The sequence below is a fragment of the Paramisgurnus dabryanus genome, chromosome 15 (genome assembly GCF_030506205.2).
Source record: "Paramisgurnus dabryanus chromosome 15, PD_genome_1.1, whole genome shotgun sequence".
NCBI lineage: Eukaryota > Metazoa > Chordata > Actinopteri > Cypriniformes > Cobitidae > Paramisgurnus > Paramisgurnus dabryanus.
Genome location: NC_133351.1, coordinates 35,478,751 through 35,504,010, shown reverse-complemented (window position 1 = coordinate 35,504,010; position 25,260 = coordinate 35,478,751). Strand labels below are relative to the sequence as shown.

The 25,260-nt window shown below is 39.2% G+C and overlaps 1 protein-coding gene across 4 annotated transcripts in view; it reads left to right on the top strand.

Moving 5' to 3' along the window:
* kalrna (kalirin RhoGEF kinase a) overlaps nucleotides 1-25,260 on the top strand; it is a 221,492-nt gene that overhangs the window by 120,052 nt on the left and 76,180 nt on the right. For all 4 annotated transcript variants that reach the window (XM_065293264.1, XM_065293263.1, XM_065293262.1 and 1 more), the window contains exons 11-20: nucleotides 7,389-7,580; nucleotides 14,409-14,578; nucleotides 14,841-15,015; nucleotides 16,376-16,571; nucleotides 18,863-19,029; nucleotides 20,258-20,377; nucleotides 22,563-22,781; nucleotides 23,123-23,272; nucleotides 23,505-23,619; nucleotides 23,726-23,841. In XM_065293264.1, coding sequence (XP_065149336.1) covers nucleotides 7,389-7,580; nucleotides 14,409-14,578; nucleotides 14,841-15,015; nucleotides 16,376-16,571; nucleotides 18,863-19,029; nucleotides 20,258-20,377; nucleotides 22,563-22,781; nucleotides 23,123-23,272; nucleotides 23,505-23,619; nucleotides 23,726-23,841 — 1,620 coding nt within the window. The remainder of the gene's footprint in view (nucleotides 1-7,388; nucleotides 7,581-14,408; nucleotides 14,579-14,840; nucleotides 15,016-16,375; nucleotides 16,572-18,862; nucleotides 19,030-20,257; nucleotides 20,378-22,562; nucleotides 22,782-23,122; nucleotides 23,273-23,504; nucleotides 23,620-23,725; nucleotides 23,842-25,260) is intronic.

Sequence of the window (25,260 nt, the reverse complement as noted above, 5' to 3'; positions counted from 1 at the left end):
ACATGGTTTTTGACCGTGAGACATGTTAAGGGTTAAGATGATTTTGAGAAATGTTTTACTTTACTTTTCTTTAATTTAATAAATTGATTGGCATATCCAACTTTATTTTTGGAGTTTTGAAAGTTTACTATACTTGCTTTAATTATTTTAAGCCAAGAGGAAACAGTACGTCGATAACACGTGTGCAAAACAACTTAAATGTGCGCCAACAGGTATTATGTCACAAAATCCTAAAAGTGCAGAGCATATAAACTGCAATGCTTTTATTATTGTCATCCAATTCAGAATAATCCGCCCCTCTTGACCGGTCAATTACTGATAGTGGGAAAAATGCTTTGATCTGCTGATAGTTATAGGCTGATATACTGGCGCATCCTTAGTTTTTACACTGTAAAAGTTGAATTTTGAACTTAGATTCTTTAATTTAGGTGTTACCAATTTAAGTAATTTTTAAGTAGATCTAACTTACATTTTTACAGTGTACATTATGAATGGCCAAAAATGCATTTGCTATTTAAACGACGTGATGCTGGGTGTGAAAATATTAACTGTGTCTGTCTGAAACTAGCAAAAAACACTGCATTTGGCTGGATGTATGATAGGACCCTATGTCAGAATGTTATACATGGTCCCTTACCCACTATTTTTCCTATATTTAATTTATAAAATGTGCATTTACATTTATGCATTTGTTAGACGCTATGGATTAGCAACACACAGTGCATTCAGTGTTTCCTTTTTATATGTATATGTCTTCAATGCGATTAAACCCAGAATGTTTGCACTGCTAATGTGAGGCTCTACCAACCGACCTACAGGAATTACTGGCCGCAACTCCAAAGAAACCTCACACAGTATAAAGGTGAAAGTTTCGTAATCCAGGACTGTGACAGATGACCTATATGCTTATATTACTGATTATAGGTTGGCAGTGCCAGCTTTGGCAACCGGACATTTAGAATGGAGAAACTGCTAGGAGAAAAAATTCGACCTGCTGTTGCTGTTTTCCTGAGATCATGTTGCACTGAGATCTGCTATCAAAAGTATTTCCTGTGCAATAATACATGAGTTAGTTGATTTACATCCAGACCAGAAGAGACCAGACATAAACATCATGGTCAAATCACAGAAAGACAGAAAGATCTTTACTATCTATCTTTTTAGTGATGTTTTATCATTCAATAGTGTAAGGATTTGAGCGTATGCAGTGGTGGTGCAGGATGTTTTAAACACAGAGCTTCAAACATAAGGTTGATGGACATGTTTTCATCCCAGCGTGACATTTCTCTGTCTTTTGTACTGTATGTCAGGATTATGTCAGTGCTCCATCAGATGAGTTTAACAGATGGTTTTCTTTATAATGTCTGCATCAGCTATTGTATACTGTAAGATAACCATAAAGCAACGTCTGAGTGTTATAGTTCATTACAAGTACTAGCGAATAGAAACCATGTGACAAAAATGACGGTAGAAGTGTGAAAATTCACAGCAGGTGTGTTTATGTTGTTATAAACTCATCTCAGGGGAACTGTGATGTTATAGACTCATAGGGTCTTTTATGATTTTGGCAGATCTGCTCTATTCAAGATGTTATTTCTGTGGTAGGTTAGATGTAGGGCAAGTGAAATGATTGATTGCTTACATTTGCTGGGCAACATCCACTTTAGATCTGTCTATTCTATTTAGAAAAAAAAATGTGAGTGCTGGAGGAATGATGTACTTTTGAGGCCAACCTGAATATTAACATCATCCAGGTTCACTTGACCAAAAGCCAACAGGATGTTTATTTTTATTGACTTTTGGAAAATAAGCTCTGTGGACAAAGGTTTAGGATTCTTTCACTGTTTGTTAATCATTATGTTCTTCACAAATCATTATTAATTTTGAAAGCTGAAGCAAGCTGTGGAAGTAAAAAGCTAAAGTTAAGCTGTAAACTACAGTATAGGCTACTATAGTCACATGACTCAAAGGGCACAAGACTTTTTTAAGATGTAAAATAAGTATTTGGTGTCCCCAGAGTACATATGTATAGTTTTAGCTCAAAATACCATAGGTAATTTATTATAACATGTTAAAATTCCCGCTTTGTAGGTGTGAGTAAAAATGTGCTGTTTTGGGGTGTATTCTTTAAAATGCAAATGAGCTGATGAAATGCAAACACTGATCACCAAGATGGTGGTTTGTTAAAATTGAAACTCAATTGTGATGTCAATTATTTTCTCTGTCTCTCTTTCTCTCTGCACTAAATGGCAGTGTTGTGGTTGGATAGTTCAATTCAATATTATTTATATAGCGCTTTTCACAAAAGTCAATTGTTTCAAAGCAGCTTTACATAAATAGAAGCAGTGAAAAGCACAGAAAAACGACAGATAGCACAACAAAATACATGATAGCATGAGCAGTTAAATTTGCTGCGGCTATGACTCAATATTATAAGTGCACGTATTACTAAAGCAACGTATAGAAGAGGAAGCTAAGTAAAGCCCAAAAAATAGTGCAGATTAAGGGGTGGTATTATTATAATATTATATTATTGTCATCACAAGAGGAGCCAAATTTCAATGACCTATTGTTTCACATGCTTGCATAGAATGGTTTACCAAAACTAAATTACTGGGTTGATCTTTTTCACATTTTCTAGGTTGATACAAGCACCCAATCTAAACATGGAAAAAGTCAAATGTCCGTTAAAGGAATGTCACCACCACTGATTCATAAAACTACTGAACAACCTGAAAAACAATACAGCTGGGATATACTAGAAATTGATATATTTACTAGTTGGAAAGTTGCCGTTGCAATTGTTTGCAAAAGCACAAGCACAATGAGGTTATAAAAGCGGAAATTTGAGGAGAGTATTTAACTGTTTAGTATAATGATGTCGCCAACAACGTTGATTTTTTAACCACTTGTTATCAATCGGCTTTTTCAAGACATGTAACAGCTGTAGATATGCATGTTCGGATGAGCCACAGTTGAACAGTAAATCCAAACTGTGTACAGAAATCCTCCTGCGGTGAATGATGGGTTTCACAGAGAACTCTACTACACTGTGAATGTAAGTGAGCACATGTGTAAAAAGGAGATGTTATGATTTAAGAGCAGCGTTACGCCTTACTGGTTGTGTTTACACCTCGATGAATGACAGATTTCTTTGATTTACTGTTGGTCTTAAGCTGTCAGATACTGCTGTATGTATGGGCACTTGTAGCTTTAGAGCATAGCTCCACCAATGCCAAAGTCATGATTCCCAGGGAATACACATATTGATAAAAAAAATACATTGACTGTGCTTTAGGTTGCTTTGAGTAAAAGCATCTTTGCCAAATGCACGTATGTGTCATGGTGTGTGGAGGACTGAACCCAAATGCATACAGCTCTAAACCAAAAAGACTTTTATCATATAACAGAAACACACTAGAGGGGGTAAACAAGGCAAAATGATAACATATAACAAGACATGGCAAAACAAACCAGGACCCATGACACACACACACACACAATAATCCAACACAAGACATCTCACACAATGGCTTTAAATAGGGTAGAACTAAACTAGGGAACAAGGACACACAGGTTAAGGGCGTAAACTAATAATGAATTATTAACAAGGAAACGAGGGGGCGGGGTCAAGACTTAAGACAGGAGAGCATAAGGTACACAAAACATAAACACAGGCCACGTGACTCTACACACAAAACAAGACAACAGTGAGGGCTGCCATGACCCTATCACATGAAACACATAGGACATACAGGGATGACAGGATCATGACAGTATGTAAATATAATGGCTTTATCTATGGCTTTATTTAAAGAACATATGTTTCACCTATTACTGCTATGACTAATACCAAAGAAAATTAATAATAGTATTATAATTATAGGTATTTAACAACGTTATGATGTATTTTATGCAAAAAAGGAACACCATTATTAATGGCTTTGATTAAATATCAGTGTATTTCCCCTTACTAATAATATAATAAGTAAAACCCTGATGTTATAATTAAAGTGGTTTGCCAAGGCAAGGGATCTGTGCAATATCCTTTAATTTAAACCATTAATCAACCACTCAGAATGTCCTAACAACAATGTAGCAATGGTATTGCAAGCATCCACAAAAATGCTGGGTTGTTCTTAATCCAAGGCTGGGTAAATATAGGACAGACCACACTGCTGGGTTAAAAGTTATCAAACCCATGGTTGAGTAACAGCAACCCAGCATTTTTATAGTGACACACTATTACAGAGTTACTGTTTTAATTGTTTTATACAAATTGGATGATTTTAATTCACAATTTAATTCACAATCTGTTCTTCTTACTCAAAGTGACATTAAACATAGCGAGGGATTCATCGTACAGCACACGGAGTAGATAAAGATCACTGTCTGCTAAACCCTGCCTCTTATCCACATATTTCCCTTGGGTTGAATAATCCATAATAGTCCAGATGACAGATCCGGGTCTCAGTGTCATGAAAAGAGCCCGAGACAGTCTGACTCCATCCACACCAGCGTGAGGGATTTGTGTTTGGCTCGGCCATTATTAGTAAGTAGCAGACGTATGCAGCTTTTGTTATTTTGACATCTGCTTATCAGAGACATGACGTCTTAAAACAGTCTGATGAAGATGAAGAGAGGAGACATTGTAATGAAGGCAAGCAGATCCAGACACTTTCCAGATCACATTCTGATGAGAGCAGATTCATTTGTCTTCTGTATGGAGTAAAGCATGTATGTAAGATCATGAGTAAATCAGGAATGCACCATGTAAAGTGGATTTTTACTGCCGCCAAACTAATCCTAGCTATAACATTTTTAAAACAGCAATGTTTCACGTTAGTAAAATAAAAACTGAATTATGCAAAGGATGTGTAAAATGAACTTAGGTAAGGACATCACAAAAACTGCACCAGGCCTAGGACAGCAACATGTGGGCCGCCCTTTTTTTTGTGGTTGGTATTTAATGAAATGTACCTCTGCCTACATTGCTGCATAACCATAACCTACACTCTAAAAATATTTAACCCAGGGATGGGTAACTATAGGACAGAACACATTTCTGGGTTAAAATTACCCAAATAATGGGTTGTTTTAACCCAACTGCTGGGTTATTGTTAATCAACCATGTTAAAACAACCCAGCAGTTGGGTTACAACAACGCATTATTTGGGTCATTTTAACCCAGAAATGTGTTCTGTCCCATAGTTACCCATCCCTGGGTTAAAAACAACCCAATATTTTTTAGAGTGTATTGCTCCTGATACATGTTAGGCCTGCACAATGCACTATCCTGGCATCAACACAGCAATATGAACCTATGCAATAGTTACATCGCAGAACATTCAGAACGTAAAAAGGAAAACTATTTTGGATACCTTTGCCAGTGTTACACTAGAACAGTTTCAAACGACAGAGAAAAATCACGCAGTATTGCTCATATCGCAATATACATATCAACAAAATATCTTGCAGGCTTAGTACATATTTCTGCATCTATCAATGGTTTCTGTTTGTTTTAGTATGATTATTAGAGTTTTTTTAAAAGTTGTGAGTTGTAAGAACAAGAAAAATCCAATAATAAACCGAAATAAATCTAAATGCTTTACCTGAAAGATCAAAATATTGGGACCGGCACCCTCACACTTTATTAACACCAAAAACTTGATTGCTTCATGAGCCAAAAGCCAAAAACGGTATGTACGTACAAAAAAGACGGGGACCTGGCAACACTGCAAGAAGCAGTGAAGCAGCCTCACAAAAGCGTACAATGCACAACGCCAAGACGGAGGTTTATTGCAAAACACAATGATGTAATATTATTTTGGTCAAAGCTGTGAGTGATAAGCACGCGAGACAGCAGAACGTTGCTATGGTTATCTCTGTGTCAATCATCACATTTTCGGGAGTGAGTCTTGTTCCGTACAGACAAGAAACAAACATTTAGGGGATTCACTCCCGCATTTAATGCGGTTGTCACTCCCGAAAGTTTGCAGACCAATGTTTAAACAAAGTAAAAATAGCAGTTAACTGTATAGTGTCAGCATGGTTTTATTCATCATGATAATATATGACAATGAAACAATGGATTAATTGAAATGTTTAGCTGTGTGTTAAATGAAGGATTAAACTCCTCTGGGGCTGTAGAGCTGTTACTATGCTGTCCAGTTATAGCAGGTGATTACGTGTGTAATTATCTCATGATGATTAGCAAACCCCTTATGATAGCACCTTCATGCCACATCATGTCTGACAGTGAGAAACACTGTGTACTGGGGTGAGAATCCACTTTAAAGAGAGAAAACCCAATGGACTACTTTTCTTCTTATAATTAAATGATTATGTAAGGAATAATGTATAGGCAGCAGGTTGTTATCACAGAAATAAGCCCCAACAGACTGAAGTGGCTTATTTTGCAATAACAACCTGCTGCCTGTACATTATTTCGCTTTTTACATGGCTATCGTTTGTAAATATGATGCCATATATGTTATTAAAAGACATTTTGTGTAATATTAAACTGTCGAAATGATATGCAGCATCCTGGTAACCATCTGTTATTAGTTTTGAGCGTTGTTAAATGAAAAGAACAAACCTTGGACTGTTGTGACTGGCCAATCAGAATCAAGCATTTTAGAGAGGCGTGTAATAAATATTCATATTAAACATTGTCCTTAACAAATAAACTGATTGTTGACACTGGAATGTATGGATATGCCAGCATTCACAATGTGATCATATTTGAAGACACACTTACCGCGTACTAGTGCTATTTAAATTCACACATTCAGATTACAGTCACACAGGTAGTGACAGTATGTATAGTGCTTATGTACATCTTATGTCAAATTTTAAGCAGATTTTTAGTTGCACTGTGACTATAACATTTGTCATAATATTTGAAAATAAAATCCTACAGACAATTATTCATACAGTGACACAAATATACATTTAATAGAAAAATTAGCAATAATACCAATCATTCATGTGTTACATCATTTCCCATCATTTTTCTGTCAGAAGATCAAAAGGTCACAAGTCAAAAAAGCATCCCAAGCTATCACTGGGGACTAACCCTTTAAAAAGATCCTAATATACCATTTAGGTCCATATATATATGTTTGCATTTATATGCATTATGTACCTCTTAGGTGCTAATATGAACTTTTTAGATGTACTTTTTGAAAGGGTACCACCCTGGCAACAGCTTGGGACCATTTTTTGACCATTTTGTCTGATGTCTGATAAAAACCTGCTCTGCAACAGTGCAAAACTATGATAACCGCTATAAAAATATAGATTAAATAGACAAGCCGTGACATTTATTTCTCTCAAGCTACGTTTGTGCACTGTTGAATTATAAAAATTTCTTCTGGATCAAACAGAACACATACACCAACGCAGATAAACTCCTGGAAGCGGCCGAGCAGCTGGCACAGACGGGCGAGTGTGACCCGGAGGAGATCTATAAAGCGGCCCGACACCTGGAGGTCAGAATCCAGGACTTTGTTAGAAGAGTCGAACAAAGAAAACTACTGCTGGACATGTCTGTCTCATTCCACACACACACTAAAGAGGTAAGTGCGCTCACTGACACACACACGCACGCACGCACACACACACGCACACACACACACACACACACACACACACACACACACACACACACACACACACACACACACACACACACACACACACACACACACACACACACACACACACACACACACACACACACACACACACACACACACACACATACACACACACACACACACACACATACACACACACACCAGCTGGATTACAGTGGAATGCTGTGAGGTTTTGCAGAGAGGTGCCAGATGTGCTAGAAGAGCAGGCTGATGTGCCGGTAGACCCTCCAGCTGTCAATCAGACTTTCGTGTAAAGTGCTAAATGCTTTTGTCATTACATAATACGTTCAGTGTTTAAGGTATGTGATTTGTAATGCTGTAATGTGATATCACTTTAGATCCATCACCTCATGTGCCTCGTGTTTGAGAAAGACAGAGAGAGTAAATATGTTGTAGGGTTAAGTGGCACAATCCATCTCTGTGGAGCGGCTCTGTGCTGTGTTTGTCTCATGGAGCTCTGCTCTGAGATATAGTTTTGTTGATGTATGAGCTCATTGGAATGTGATTTTCTCACGGATCGCCTGCATATGACATACTGATCTTTCTCAGTACAGCCTGCAAAGCATATATTTCATTTAAGGTGATAAACCACAGCAACATGACATTAAGAATGTATTTAAAATGTGTTAGGATGTAAGTAGTTTTCAACCTATTCTCACTCCCAAGGCATCATAAACCGAAGCATTGTCAAATGACTGTTTTTAACACACCGGGTTTTCACATTTAACCTCATATTTGCCGCACATGTTACTTTATTGCTTTTGGTTGTTTGGCTTATGTGTCAAATAAAGATGCATTTAATTATTTGGATGTGTACAAGTGGAAATTATTTTATATATTTTTACTTTAAAGATGTAACTTTTCTGCTGAAAAAAAAAATTGCCCATCGCATCTGTATTGAAAGCAATGGAGTTCATCCATAGACAGTTTCATCGGACTCACACACGTTGTCGCAGTTACGCACCTGGGGTCTCATTTATAAAGCGTGCACAAAACGGGGACGAAAACGTGCATACTCCAGTTTTTAGAATGGGCTTGCAGGGTAAGATGAGGATGACTGATGTACGCACACTTGCAGGTGATCTGTGATTTATAAAGGAAACATTCCTTTGTTTTATAAGTCTTAATTTTTTGGCATATGCCATTTTTGGCTTTTGTGCGTATGTAGACTTTTAGTAAGAATCCTACGCACATTTTTATAAATGAGACCCCAGAACCGAAGTGAACCTCTGGTCTGTATTTATTTATCGATCAGGCTAGTGGCTAATCTCTGAAACAGATACCTTGAAAATAAAATGTTTTGGTTTGCTAAAGACGAGGGGAGACGACGAGCATGGATCAACTGTGTGTAGAGGTTTGGCAGCCAGGGAAGAATTCAAGGACCTGTAGCTAACATTGTATACATTCATGTGTGGAAGTCTACAGAAAGTTGCGTTTAGTCCTCAAATGCTGCATTTATGTTTTTACTGCTGAAAACATCTATAGTGGTACACAAACTCATGGCAATTTGTGCATATTTTACGAGGTGGCTAATTCGTATTCATTTATACAACCGCATTTGTTTGTTTTTGTACAAATTGCTTTTGCATTGTGACGTTGGGGTTAGGGGTGGAGTTTCATTATTGTTTTTTTCTAATAATCATACGTTTTTGTATGATTTATTTAATACAAATGCATACAAATTAGCCAAGTTGTAAAATACGTACATATTCCCATGAGAGCAGACTGGAGGTACCGTTAGTATATTCATAGTGATGTGGAAGGTGTTTGACCCTGCTTTGTTTTAGGAGTGAGAAGTTGTTGTATATTTGGGAGCTTAACATTCCAGTGACAACGTTTTTTGTAGTGTTTTATGTTTAAATGCATGTGAATGCATAAGCAAAATATTTTTTAGAAGTTGGTCATCAAATTTTTTGCTTAAAATCATTAGTTAATAATCCTGCAATGTGAATTACGTAAAGTATGTTGTTTGCAATTGGTATGCATTGTTTTTTTTTTGTATTTTAGTATATAAAGTGCATAAATTATAATTACACAAGAATTATAAAAATTTTGTTACTTCCAATTTGCATGACTATTTAGTTACCTCTTGTGTTATCACACTGTAATAAAGCTAAATTATATATTTGAAGTAAATTATATATATGTTGTAATAAAAATGGCTTTTTTATCTGTTTGGCATGGTAAACCTTGTATTAAAGAGTTTGTGCATAGTACAGCCAGTTATAGCTAAAGGTTTTGTTGAGACTTTTCATTGTGTGAGCTTAGCATAACTCAGCTTAAGGGTTCTTGGCTTAAGGGAGATGTCCTGCGGGCCAAACCTTTAACACTGGACTGGAAACACAGCCAGCTAGATCTGCATTATCTCCAGACCTGCTTTAAGAGACTTCTGCATCCAGAGGTCAACACATGCCGTTCTGGTTTAACAGCACCCCAGAAACATTTCATTTGAGTCTACACACACACAAGAACAGTGTGTGATAAATATACTGTATGTTAATCCCTGTGGTTGCATAAAACTGAGCCCAAACTCCGCAGGAATCACAGTCAAGAATTCTGAATGTCAAGTCAAATCATTTTCATTTTATAGCACTTCACAATACACATTGTTGGGAAGCAGATTTACAGAAAATTATACGGTAGTGTTGCGTTCCTGTTGAGCAGTTTGAATAGAAACATTTTCATTGGAAGTCTTTTGGCTCCTGTGTGCAACCTTTGGTAAACCAGGCATAGCCAGAGGAGGGACAGTTTTCCTCTGATTGTAGCTAAATAATATTAAATATAGTGTCAATTAATAATTAATAATCTTCTGAAGTTCTGAATTTTCTTACAATTTCTCTTCAAACTTACTATAGATTCTCATAGAAACTACATTTATAAGCAGTTTCCCAGACAAGGCTTATCTTAATCCCAGACTAAAATACATTTTTTATTTAAAAACACCTTGTATTGACATATCTTAAGTAGGGCTGTCAATCGATTAAAATATTTAATCACATGATTGTCATGAGTTAACTCGCGATTAATCACACTTTTTTATCTTTTCTAAATGTACCTTAATTTAACACTTTTCAAGGTTTTAATACTCTTAGCAACATGGGTGTGGACATGCTTTATTTAAATGTATGTTTACACCAGCCTGTTTACATTTTCGACAGAACCATCAGCCATTGTTTTGTATATGAATGTTGCTTTGAGAAGACACTTTTCTTTCTCCAATTTCTGTTTGCTGCTGCATCATTTGTGGCCCGTGCTGGCAAAATGAGTTATTTATATTTTAACATTTTCTATTAAAAACTTCAAAACAATGCATGATGTGTTGGTAACTGACAAAACATGACAGAGCTACAGTAAATCTGTTTGAAGTTGACAATGTCAGCAAAGTACATTTTGAGGAAAATCTAAAATTACCACAAAAATGTAATCATTCGTTTTGCTAGACGAGGGCTTAATGTTCTTATTTTTATGAAAACCTCTGACTAATGTAGGCAGCGCGGGTCACATTTACTGTCTAAGGCTGCGTCTCAATTTATCTAACTATGGGCTAGACCAAGGGTCAAACAGAAACTGCACGTTGCGTTAATTGCACGTTAATAAAATTGTGGCGTTAAAATCAATTTGCATTAACACGTAATTAAATCCCCTTATATCATTATGGCCGAAAAACTGCCCCTCAAAATTTAACAATGCCAAATTGTTGGTCCTTGTTTGTTATTCGTTTAATACATTATGTGAAAATAACGTCACAGATAAAAAACTATATTTTCTTTCAAAGGTAAAAGAAAAGATAGAAAATGGTCTTCAAAATTATGTCTGTTGTATTTGCCAGCTAAATGTAATTTTAGTTCATAAGGTAACCAAATTTACTATGGATACGGTTACTGTAGTAACCACAGGAATGGAAACGTCACCGCTGTGTTTGTCAGTACAAGTTAACCAAATAAGAGAGACCAAATGTGACACTGAACCACCAAAAACCAGTCATAAAGGGTAATTTTTTATTGAGACTTATACATCCTCTGAAAGTTAAATAAATAAGCTTTCCATTGATCTATGGTTTGTTGGGATAAGACAATTTGAGTTGGGTACAATTATTAGAAAATCTGGAATCTGAGGGTGCAAAAAAGTGTAAATATTGAGAAAATCGCCTTTAGAGTTGTCCAGATGAAGTCCTTAGCAACAAATATTGCTAATTAGAAAGGGTTATATATTTACAGTAGGAAATGTACAAAATATCTTTATGAAACATGATCTTTCTTTTTGGCATAAACAAATAGAAAATGTATACCATACAATGTATTGTTGGCTATTATGAGTTTTTTTTTTTTTTTTTTTTTTGGTCCAGGGTCACAATTATTCAAGTGTAATGTTTGATTTTCATGTTTAAAACAAAAATAAAGATAAAAATCTGTTGCCCATTTAACAGTATGTAAACATACATTGTACTTATACTGTACTTGTCAGGAATAGCACAGATGAACCCAATAGCGAACGATGAAGGGGTTAACAAAGGATTTTATTAAATAAACAAGACAAAACAAAAGCCCACGAGGGGGTAACACATTAAACATGAACTTGACACGACTAAACACTAAACTAGACTCACAACTTGACAGAATAACTAGACTAGACTTCTTGACTGAATGACACAGACAATACAAAATGAACCTGCCCAGAAACAAGGACAAGAGAACATTATATAAGAGAAACTAAACAAGATAACGAGGAGGGAACAGGTGATGGGAATAAGTAATTAACAATAAGCAGGAGGACGAGGGAGCGGGGACAAATGACAAGACACCGGAGGCACATGCCAAACACAAAACAAGGCATGAACCTCCACACAAGGCCAGGGACTGCCAGAACTCTGCCACCATGACAAAATACAAATATAACAAGACTTCAAGGCAGAGTCCTGACAGTAGCCCTCCCTCAAAGGACGCCACCTGGCGTCCAAAAAGGGTACACACAAGACAAGACAACATGACAGAAAACAGCATGACCAGACAATGAACATCAGACTATAAAAATAACAAAAGGTGCAAAAAACAAGATAAATACAGACACACAAAAGTCCATGACATAAATCAAACTAAACAGTCCAAGGGGGCTTGGGTAATGGTGGCTGCAGCTGATACACAGAGGGCACTGGCTGCAACTGATGAGCGGGCTCAATGGGCGGCGCGGGATGCGCGGAATGCGCGGGCTCCGGCTGCGCGGGATGCGCGGGATGCGCGGGCTCCGGCTGCGCGGGATGCGCGGGATGCGCGGGCTCCGGCTGCGCGGGATGCGCGGGATGCGCGGGCTCCGGCTGCGCGGGCTCCGGCTGCGCGGGATGCGCGGGCTCCGGCTGCGCGGGATGCGCGGGCTCCGGCTGCGCGGGATGCGCGGGCTCCGGCTGCGCGGGATGCGCGGGCTCCGGCTGCGCGGGATGCGCGGGCTCCGGCTGCGCGGGATGCGCGGGCTCCGGCTGCGCGGGATGCGCGGGCTCCGGCTGCGCGGGATGCGCGGGCTCCGGCTGCGCGGGATGCGCGGGCTCCGGCTGCGCGGGATGCGCGGGCTCCGGCTGCGCGGGATGCGCGGGCTCCGGCTGCGCGGGATGCGCGGGCTCCGGCTGCGCGGGATGCGCGGGCTCGGTGGGCGGCGCGGACTCAGCCAGCCCCAGAGGAAACCACACAGCGGCCAAGCCGGAGATTGGGCCGAAAGAGGCCGCCAACTCCCCAAGGTCCGGATCCGAATCTACAGCGGCCCTCCACAGCTCGGAGAAGAACCGGTCACGGACCCCTCTGGTAAGCCACTCCGGGAGAGGACGCACCACGACCGGCAACAAAACAAAAACGGGGGCTGCAGCTGACCCCGACACCGTCGCTGGGTTCAATGTTGGCAGGTTCATTCTGTCAGGAATAGCACAGATGAACCCAATAGCGAACGATGAAGGGGTTAACAAAGGATTTTATTAAATAAACAAGACAAAACAAAAGCCCACGAGGGGGTAACACATTAAACATGAACTTGACACGACTAAACACTAAACTAGACTCACAACTTGACAGAATAACTAGACTAGACTTCTTGACTGAATGACACAGACAATACAAAATGAACCTGCCCAGAAACAAGGACAAGAGAACATTATATAAGAGAAACTAAACAAGATAACGAGGAGGGAACAGGTGATGGGAATAAGTAATTAACAATAAGCAGGAGGATGAGGGAGCGGGGACAAATGACAAGACACCGGAGGCACATGCCAAACACAAAACAAGGCATGAACCTCCACACAAGGCCAGGGACTGCCAGAACTCTGCCACCATGACAAAATACAAATATAACAAGACTTCAAGGCAGAGTCCTGACAGTACTTACCAAACAAAATACTGGGAACCACATGTACTTGTTAGGGTTAGGGTTTGGTTTTCACCTTGGGGCTGGTAATTGTACAGTTACACAGTAAATACATAGACTGTTGTAGAAAAATAAACCAAGAACCAAGAAATCTCTCATTCTCTTGAATTTCTGTAATGAATATAAATCTTTCTTGTTAAAGGAAAAAAGTTCACCCAAAAATGAAAATTCTGTCATCATTTACTCACCCTCATGTTGTTACAAACCTGTTTAAATGTCTATGATTTGATGAACACAAAAGAAAGAGATTTTAAGGAATGTTTGTAATCAAACCATTCATGAGCCTCATTCACTTTTATAGCATTCTTTATTCTTACTTACGTGTGACTGTGTTTGTTTTAGTTGTGGACGTGGATGGAGGACCTTCAGAAGGAGCTGTTGGAAGACGTGTGTTCAGACTCTGTCGATTCGGTTCAGGAGCTCATCAAACAGTTTCAACAGCAGCAGACAGCAACACTGGAGGCCACACTCAATGTCATCAAAGAGGGAGAAGATCTTATACAACAACTCAGGTGTCAATAAACACACACACACAAATACAGCTGGCATATTTCTGCTTGTAAGCCCTCTTGTCAGCTTGCTCAATAGACATTTATCATAAATTGTGCATGGCTGTGAATTCAATTTTTGTTTGTTTTTAAAATATGAGGGATGCATTGAAATGATTGCCAAATATATCACAGATGCTGTCTGTGGAGCTTGTATTAAACTTGGATGTTTTCTTCAATATTATTAGAGACCAATCCTAACTCACATTAGTTATGTTTTGCACAGAGATTCAGCGATGAGCAGTAACAAGCTGCCTCATACGAGCTCCATCGCTCACATCGAGGGGGTTCTTCAACAGCTGGAGGAGGCTCAGGGTCACATGGAGGAACTCTTTCATGAGAGGAAAATCAAGCTCGACATCTTTCTGCAGCTGCGCATCTTTGAGCAGTACACAATCGAGGTGACTCGTGTTTGTGTGTGTTTATGACAGAATCATGCCTGTTTTTAATGCAGAACTACCTAAGGGCCCAAAGATCACAGTCATCTAATATTGATTTCCATCTTGTCAAAATTTCCCAAGATATTCTGCATATTTTGTAAATATTCTGTGAATATATTATGTTCTGTAGATGATATATTTAAAGTCATTGCAATTTGCAGTTCTTTTTATTTAACCAGGTTAATATCTCATTGAGATTAAAAAGAGTGAGCTGGCCAAGAAACTGACTGATCTCATGGAAAGTTGTGTTATAGTCACGAAAAATTGTATTTATTTATTTGTGTCCATGGCACGAAATTCAGCTTTTTTCGTGCCTTAAGCATGAATGTCTTTTTTGTGTCACTCGCACACATTTTTATAAGAAGTTTTTCATGTCCGTGACACGACTTTCTTTTTCGTGTCATTTTATGTATTGTTTTCTCTTTGTTTTTTCCTATTTTCATACCATTGTCGCTTGGGGTTGGGGTTAGAATCACTTTCTGTTACATTTTTAGACATCCTAACCCAAACCTCAACTCTAACCCCAACTCCAGGCGAGAATAGTTTTAAAAGCGGGACAAAAACATGTAGAAACCAAAACATAAAAGTATCCTAACCCAAACCCCAAATTTAACCCTAACCCCAAGTGACAATGATTTAAAAATAGGGGGGAAAAACAGAAAACATAAAATGACACAAAAAAGAAAGTCGTGCCATGGACACAAAAAACTATTTAGAAAAAATTGTGCGAATGGACACAAATAAATTGATCAAAAATTTTGTGACTATAACACGACTTTCTGTGAGATCATGTTGCCAAGAAAAGCAGCATCAAATAACAAGAGTATACAAATATACAACAAACCATAAAAAAACACAATCACAACAACTATTTACCAAAAGATAAAACACATCATTTGTTACAAGTAGCTTAAACACATTTAATGACTTAAACGTGGTAAGCTTAAGGGTATTCTGTAGAGAAATAATTATAGTGTATATAAAACTTGTTTCCGTTTCGAATCCTGGGAACTAAAGTTTGTAGCGTTTGTTTGAATTTGAAAAGTTAAGAGACAAGTATTGTCGGGTAAGACTTTAGTGAAAACTTAAATCTATCTCATTAATTAAAAAATAAAAAACTTTGAAAAAGCTGTTGCTTTCCAGTCATTATCTAGCACTGACAAAAAATTTACTTGGTTTCTTTAAAAATCTTATTTGATGTTCACCACTGTACATATATCATTCAATTGTCCATTACCGCTTTTATGTTAATTTACCCTAAATGATTAAAAAGTCATTAGGTCAGGTTAACAGGTCTTAAGCTGTTCTTCATATACTGCAGGTGACCGCAGAATTAGATGCATGGAACGAGGACCTGGTCCATCAGTTGAATGACTTTACCGCTGAAGAGCCCAGTCTGGCTGAACAAAGACTTCAGCGGCACGCAGAGAGAAAGCTGGCCATGAACAACATGACCTATGAGGTCATGCAGCAAGGTCAGGACCTGCATCAGTACATCATGGAGGTCCAAGCATCAGGTGAGACGGCATTCATGCAGATCACCCTGCAACCCATTAACATGTATTGAACACAGTTTTACAATGCAACACATATTTGAGCAAGTAAAGATCTGTCTGCAAAAGAATCAGCAGACAGTGAAGATGATCTGCATGTACACACATTATTTGCTGTGATTTCTATACAGCCGTTTACATGGACTGTTGTATCGTAGTTTTGAGTGTCTATCTATTTATAGTTGCTTGTGAGTAGGCATTCATTTTTGACCGCTTTATCGAATAGTAACAGCTGGTGACTGTTGAGCTCCACTGTCTTTACTGAAGGACAATCTCAATCAATACTCCATCCCCGCACTAGAGGTCTTCACGTGGGCCACTAAGATCTGAGTTCCGAGAGCCGACTGGGTTTGAGTCTAAAAGTTTCATGTGTACCTTAGACACGGGTCGTGTATAATATTAGCGTCATCGGGTCTCTGGTCATTTAAAATGAATGTGTTTTTGACAAACGTACCTGAGACGACCCAAATTATTTCGCGTGTGTGCACGTCTTTCTTTACAAAATATTTAAAAAGCAGATTTTATACTGCAACTAAACATTCTTGGGTCCACACCTAATGAGAAATGTATTTATGACTGTAACATTAGAAATGCAAAGAGGGATGTATGAAAACAGAGAGGTCAGAGAGATAAATACACAGAGGAAGTGTCAGGTGACAGTGTGTCATCGATGTATGGCTGCCCACAGAGACATGGTGAACTGGACAATGAGGATTCAGACTTCTCTTGGCTCCAGTAACATGAGCGACACCGATGCTCACAATATTAAAAACACATCTAAAGAATGACACTAATATGAGACTTTACATTTAAAGTCTGCTCTTTGTAATTGTTTCACTATTGCACTCACTATCTGCTCTTTTTCTCATGTCGTCTTACCGTCCAGCTCTGTGTGTCACCGATATTTTTAACATTGGAAACAGACTTTCCTCTCCTCAAACTGCTGACCTAACTCTCACCCCCCTCTCTCTCACATATGGGTCTTGGCTGAGGATACACTCTTCTGTCCAGGGTTTGGACACCGTCCGTTCCAGATATGACTGTGATATTACATGACTGTGTGTCCGATGGGTGTGACCCATTCTTCTGGGATAAGACTTTAAATTATTGAATAATGCAGGGGTCAGATGAATTTTCATACAGTTTATATTTACAATTACATTTAAAAGTTTCTCAGTGGCACACATTCTATTTATGTGACGAATGGTTTCTTGTGTGAAATAAACAAGACCAAAGATACACATGAAAAGTGCGTTGGGTTCTGTTGCATCAAAGATTTCTACAGGACAGACATGTTGCAGGCTGGACTCAGACCTGTGTCACCCATATGTCTTAATCCCTGGCTACTGTGCCACAGCTCCAAGAACCCTGTGAAAAAAGTAGTTTCCATTTACTGTAGATGCTGAGGTCTGGATTTTGCTACCATTCTGCCTCCTGGTGGTGAAAAGCTGAAAACATGTCCCATAAGAAAATGTTGCGTTTTTTTGTTGTTTCTTTCTTATTATGAAGATAAAATTGTCTTCACATTGTACTGCAGGCAAATATGACACTTGACTAAGGTGGCCATACTTACTCTTTTCTTGGACATGTTTTTGGATGTGTCGGGCTGGGATTTATAAATCACCCCTCATTTCCGGTATTCGGGTTTTGCTTTATACAGTCGTCATTCAATTTGTGCATTTTTGCATTGCTTTGAATTTTATACTTTAGATCCTGCCTTCTCGCACGCCATTATTGGTCATGTATGCAAACATTGGTCAAACTGCATCTCAGTCACCTCAGCACCACAGCAACAGCCAAGAGACAGACTAGCAGGTTGCTCGTCAACATGGCTCATGGACTATGTAAAAAATGCCCAAATGCAACTTTACAGATGATTTACAGAGGAAATCCCTGTGTTTTGATCTTGGTCTGGATACGTGTGAAATAGAAACGTGTATGTGTCATTGTCCAATAAAGCAACTAGTGAATTAGAAGCCCACTTAGGTTCCACAAAATTGCAGCTAAAAGAGAGAGTTTGTCTTTTCTTTTGACTATTTTGTGAGACCAGGTAAAACAGAAGATGCTGTTACACCCACTTCCACTGCAGGAGTATGTCTGGCTCCTCTGCTTTTTTTGAAAACTAAAATATAGTCATCTTATATATTTAATACATTAAAGAGACAGTCAGGTTAATAAACACACAGTAGTAAACAATGTCTTAATAAAAAAGGAAGTCTGTGAAATGTCTTCGCTAACATTTAATGTGTGTGCAGGTATTGAGTTGACCGGTGAGAAGGATGTGGATCTCGCCACCCAAGTTCAGGAGCTGCTGGAGTTTCTTCATGAGAAACAGCATGAGCTGGATGTGAGCGCTGAACACACCCAGAAACATCTGGAGCAGTGTGTGCAACTACGACACTTACAGGCCGAGGTTAAACAGGTAACACAAACACACTTACACTGCTTAGACTTGTACATACAGTGTGTTTAACCTCCTAAGACCGGATATGAATTTTTTTTTTGATGTTTGCACCATAATGCTTAATTCTGTGTAACTGGAACCTGTTGTACACAAACATGAACAATTACACTGCTTCATGTTCTTAGAAAACAATTTGGTTATTTTATTTATTGGTTCTTCCTAACCCCAAAATTGCTGGTAGAAATCTTGAAAAAAAAAAAACCAAAACCCAGGTCTTAGGAGGTTAAAATCATAGTGCACTATTGTATGTTGATAATAATGGTTCAATAATGTAAGGGATCTCAGGTTTCGGAAGGGGAACAAAACTGCAATCGTTCCCGGGTTTCGGACAAATATGTCTGAGAGCGTTGCTAGAATAGAAATATATTGTATTGGAATATGTAGCGTTTAAGTATTAACACTAAATCCAAAATAAACAACAGATTTGTAAATGAAAAGGTTTAATTACAGTTCTGACTTAAAGTTACAATTGAAATGGTCAATAATACATAGCACTCATCCGAAGGACGGTGCTTTTTGACAGTATAGTGACCCCGTCACTGTACTGGGGTGTTAGGACCCACACAGACCACAGGGTGAGCACACCCTGCTGGCCTCACTAACACCTCTACCCGCAGCAACCTGGCTTTCCCAGGTGGTCTCCCATCCAAGTACTGACCAGGCTCAGCCCTGCTGAGCTTCAGTGGGCAAGCTGTCTTGGGCTACAGGATGATATGGCATAGTAGAATGGGGTACAATTGTCACATGGTCATAGACGATGCAGGTAGACTTGATCCTGTTAGTGGCAGGTCCTTTGATCGATAATCAATAGAGAAAGATTGATCTGTCTGTGGTGTGTGTGTCACAGTGTTAATCTCATTCAGAGTGTAAGTGAGAGCTGAAGTATTGTCACCAGGGACAGCCGTAAGTGCCTGCCACAACCCCACTGCTAATGGAGAGAAATGAACAGGAAGAGAAAGTGTTTCCAGTTCTCATCCGTCTCCTTAGTCTTTACTAAGAGTGTGTGACACACAGATTAAACTGACTGCTTTATAAAATAACTGCAGATGTCATAATGCATATAAATTATCAACACACAACTAAGTGCACTACAGTTGAGTAATTCAGATAATTGTGTGAGTGTTGCAGGCATAGGTAGATGTGTGTATGTGCTGATACTGCACTTGTGTTGTTGTGTGTTGTTTAGGTTCTGAGTTGGATTCGTAATGGTGAGTCTATGCTGGATGCCAGTATGGTGAACGCAAGTTCACTGTCAGAGGCCGAACAACTACAGAGAGAACATGAACAGTTCCAGCTCGCCATAGAGGTAAACACACAGACAGACTATCTATCACTATAATTTTTTTACCTCTAAACATTCTGTACATTTTTGTGCAACATTTATCTGTTAGATATGTACAGTTAGGGTCCTTTACACTGTATGGTCCATTAGAGGTACATATTTACTTAACAGCTGATGATTTTGCTTCTTTCTTTGTGAACATAAACGAACACTATCAGCAGTCAGTTCTCTGTGTCGCCGCCTCTTGCACATGCTCAAACTCCTGATACATGCTCGCTCCCCTCTTTCTCTCTCCTATATGAAGCTGACATTTCCAGGGTCTTTGCTTCTACCACCTGACTACCTGCCCACTAGTCTCTCATAGGTTGAGGAGGTGTTTTCCGCAGCTTTTTCTGAACAAAGCATGCCATGAGCTGTTTGACCGACATGTCAAACAACCAATCACAGTTTGTTTTGTCTAGCGACTCCCCACAATAACGAGCCTGCTGGCAACAAGTCGGTTATTGAAATAACCATCCGCAACCGAATAACATCTAAATAAACAACATTATTCACCATAGAACAACGTTGTGCACTTCATCAACAGCCACACCAATGAGAAGCTTCCTGTAAACATCTGTTTGAAGCATATCTCTCCACTTTTTAACACCTACAAGCAATTCAGGAGAACCACACTTTTTGACTCCACTGACTGCCTCAAGCAAAACTCTTGGACGTCTTTTAGAGAGTCCATGCCGCAAACTTTGCATATTTTTGAGAATCCATTGTTTAGCTGATCATGATAACTGGTCATTATTATCCATATGAACATGACTCATTCTCTTTCTCAATGGAACGTCAGAACTTTGTTTTCCAGGGATCGAAACTAATCGCGACACTCGTGTCTCCTGGAAATCTGGTTTATTTCAACCAATCAAAGACAACTTCTAAATTCTCACAGGGTTTTCAGAAAAGTGTACTAAAAGCATCAGACGTTTAGCCAACAGTCTGTGGGCGTGACGTCTGAGGCTGAGACTACCTGCCCCCTAGATCCCATCCCCACCCAACTTCTTTAAGGCATTTCTCCATCGGCTATCCCTGGTCTTATCCACATTATCAACTTATCTTTTTCCACCATTACATTCCCCACAGCTTTTAAAGAGGTTTGTATAACCCCACTGCTGAAGAAACCCACACTTAATCCTGCAATGTTAGAAAACTAGACAGTATCTCTTCTTCCCTTCTTTGCCAAGACTCCAGCGTGTGGTCTTTGACCAGTTCTCCTTCTTCTTCACAAAAAATAACCTCCTTGACAGCAGTCAGTCTGGCTTCAAAAGTGGTAACTCCACCGAGACTGCACTGCTTTCCGTCATTAAAGCCCAAAGGCAGCCTCTAAATCATCTGTCCTGATCCTACTGGATCTATCTGCCGCTTTTGACACTGTCAATCACCACATTCTCCTTTTGACCCTCAAGGCTATGGGTATCTCTGGAACAACACTTCTATGGTTCAAGTCTTAAGTCTCAGGCAGTTAATTTAGAGTATCCTGAAGAGGTGACGTTTCTGAACCCCAATGTTTCAATACCGGGGTACCTCAAGGCTCAGTGCTTGGACCACTGCTCTTTTCTATATACATGACATCCCTAGGTTCTGTAATTTGGAAACATGGCTTTTCCTACCACTGTTATGCGGATGACACAACTCCACTTTTCCAGCCTGATGATCCAACGGTTCTGCCCTCATCTCAGCATGCATATACAGACCTATGTACACTCTAGTACTTGTATCGAAATGCCAATGAAATACGTCTTGTGGTGCCATTCCAAAATGGGGAAAATCACTATCACATACCTTCTCTGTATCTATTGAATGATCTTTCAGTTGTGACAAGATCTGCTAATTTTGTAGCCATCTTTAAGAATCGTCTAAAAACCGTACTAATACAGAGTTTTATATCTTTTTCTATTTTTCTATCTTTACCTTATTTGTTCTATTAAAAAATCCACTTAGCTATGTATACTATGTTAGGCTTGATGAGTTTTAGTGCACTTGTGTACTGCTGTTCTTTTGTTGTTCTAATTGTTTCTATTGTTTACCTCATTTGTAAGCCGCTTTAGATAAAGTATCTGCTCAATGATTAAATGTAAATGTAGTTATGCCTCCTTGATCCCGCTTTCCTCTAATATGACTTTAGCTATTGTCCTCTGTGTTTTTTCTCTCTCTCCCGCAGTCTTTGTTCCATGCTAATTCTCTGCAGAAGACCCATCAGAGTGCTTTACAGGTGCAGCAGAAGGCAGAGATAATGTTACAGGCCGGACACTATGACCCAGATGCCATTCGCAGCTGTGCAGAGAAAGTGGCTGTACACTGGCAACAGCTCATGCTGAAGATGGAAGATAGACTCAAGCTGGTTAATGCCTCAGTAGCCTTCTACAAGACATCAGAGCAGGTGATCAATAATAACTGAGAACCACACTGCTGCTAAGTAAGGAACAGGGGTGATGCCATAGGGATGAAATATGGGAACTGTTCTAGGGACCAACAGGTGCAGGGGACATCCAAGTACCGGGCAGAACACTTCTAGTGCAGACTGCTCTGTGTGTATCCAAATAGAAAAATAATGTCTAATAATACAAAACTACATAAAAATTATGAACTTAATATAAAAAAAAATATTTCATAACCATCATGTCCCAACTGAGACAACATCAAGACAACTGTGCCCTGATGATTTTCTAGGACCGCATTTTAAGCTAATTTCAACCTGTGTCATGATGGTGTGCGTTGCAGGTGTGCAGTGTGTTGGAGAGTCTGGAACAGGAGTATCGTAGAGATGAAGACTGGTGTGGTGGTCATGATAAACTTGGATCTTTAGCGGAGGTGGATCACGTCCTGCCTCTCATCAGCAAACACTTGGAGCAGAAAGAAGCATTTCTGAAGGTCAATACTAAACTTAGACGCTAAATCAATCTAGTCGTGGTTACATTACATAATGCTTAATCATAGTTAATGTACATTCATAGTAGACAATTTTTTTATGAGACGTTGTGAAATGTTTTTTTGTATTCATATTGGAATGTACAAGGGTTACTGTAAAGTATCTGTTCATCATAATTCTCTCTCTGTATTTGAGTGTCTGTTTTGGGTTTTTAAAGTCTGTAATGTTTTTAAGGCCTGTACTCTGGCCAGACGGAATGCAGAGGTTTTCCTGAAATACATCCACCGGAATAATGTCAGTATTCAGGGATCATCCGGCAACACTCGTGGCCCTGAGCAACAGGTCAAAGGTCAGCACACCTGATCAGAAGTGTCCATGCCACTTTTTGTGTTAAAAATCTTTCATGTGCTCAGTTATTCATTTACTCATTTATCATGTATCTATTGTTTTTACAGGCATCTTGAATGAACTGCTTCAGAGAGAAAACCGGGTTCTTCATTTCTGGACCATGAAGAAGCGGCGTTTGGATCAGTGCCAGCAGTTTGTGGTGTTTGAACGTAGTGCCAAACAGGTGACGACACTTTCTCTCAATCAATCAATCAGTCAGTCAGTCGTTCAGGTAGTCTGTCAGTCAATAGGTGAGTCGATCGGTCAATTTGTCAGTCAGTCCATAAGTCAGTCAATCAGTTGGTCAGTTAGTTAGTCAATCAATCAATCACTCAGTTGGTCAGTCAATTTGTCAGTTAGTCGGTCAATCATTCAGTCAGTCGGTCAATCAGTCAGTCCATCGGTTGGTCAACCATTAAGTCAGTCAATCAGTCGGTTGGTCAATCAGTCAGTCAGTCAGTTAATCGGCCAGTCAGTTGGTCAATCATTCAGTCAGTCAGTCAGTCAGTCAGTCAACCAGTTGATCAATCAGTCAGTCCGTTGGTCGGTCAGTCAGTCCATTGGTCAGTCTGTCAGTCAGTCAAACATTCAGTAAGTCAATCAATCGCTCAGTCAATCTGTCAGTCGGTCAATCATTAAGTCAATCGGTCAGTTGGTCAATTAGTCAGTAAGTCGGTCAGTGAGCCACACGCGCAAACCTTAGTACATGGCGTTGCGTGAATCATTTAAATAATTAAATAATTTTGCGTCTGAAAGGGAACCTAGAAATACATATGCAATATAGTCACTCGCAAAAATAACTAAACCACACCTTTTCAGCGCGAGTTATCCACTGTGGGTTTTTATTACAGTTTTTCTCCATTGGTTTGGCTCATTTCTTGAAACAGAAATTACATTCTCAAAACAACATGGACAAACCTCCAAACCACTTGGCAAGTGTTCACAACAGAATTGAATTTCTCATTCATTTCATCAAATTGCAAATATCTAAGTACATGTCTCAATAGCTCAGTACATCTTTGCAACTGATTAAGTACAGGTAGCCTACATTTAGCACAATTTCCAAGTGAATAGATCTTGTTGATCTAAACTGATTGTTGATTCTCAGTCTAAAGGTTGTTCACTCCAAAATGTGTCGGCGTCCTTTCATTGTATAAGTCATCACATGCACAATAGTATTTTCAACTGGCAAAATTAGTCAAGAACATAATACCATGAATAACATATGAATGCTTTGAACATTTGATACATTTATTACACCAATTGACAGTCAGGTAAAACTAAAACTTGACTAACAAAGTAGGAGTTTACGCTTTTGTAGAGAATAATGGCATTTGAAGGAAACGAGGCCCCTCACATCCTCGTGTTTGTGGATGAAGCTGGCTTCAACCTAGCCAAGGGCCGAAGACGTGGCCATAAAATTATTGCCCACCGGGCCACGGTGGATGTCCGAGGCCAGTGAGGGGGCAATATTACTATGTTTGATGCCATATCTGAGAATGGTGTGGCCACTCACATCCCCAGTCTTGGCCCATACTATACACAGATGCTACTCATCTTCTTGGACCGCCTTCATTTTGATTTGATCCCTCAAAATGAGAAA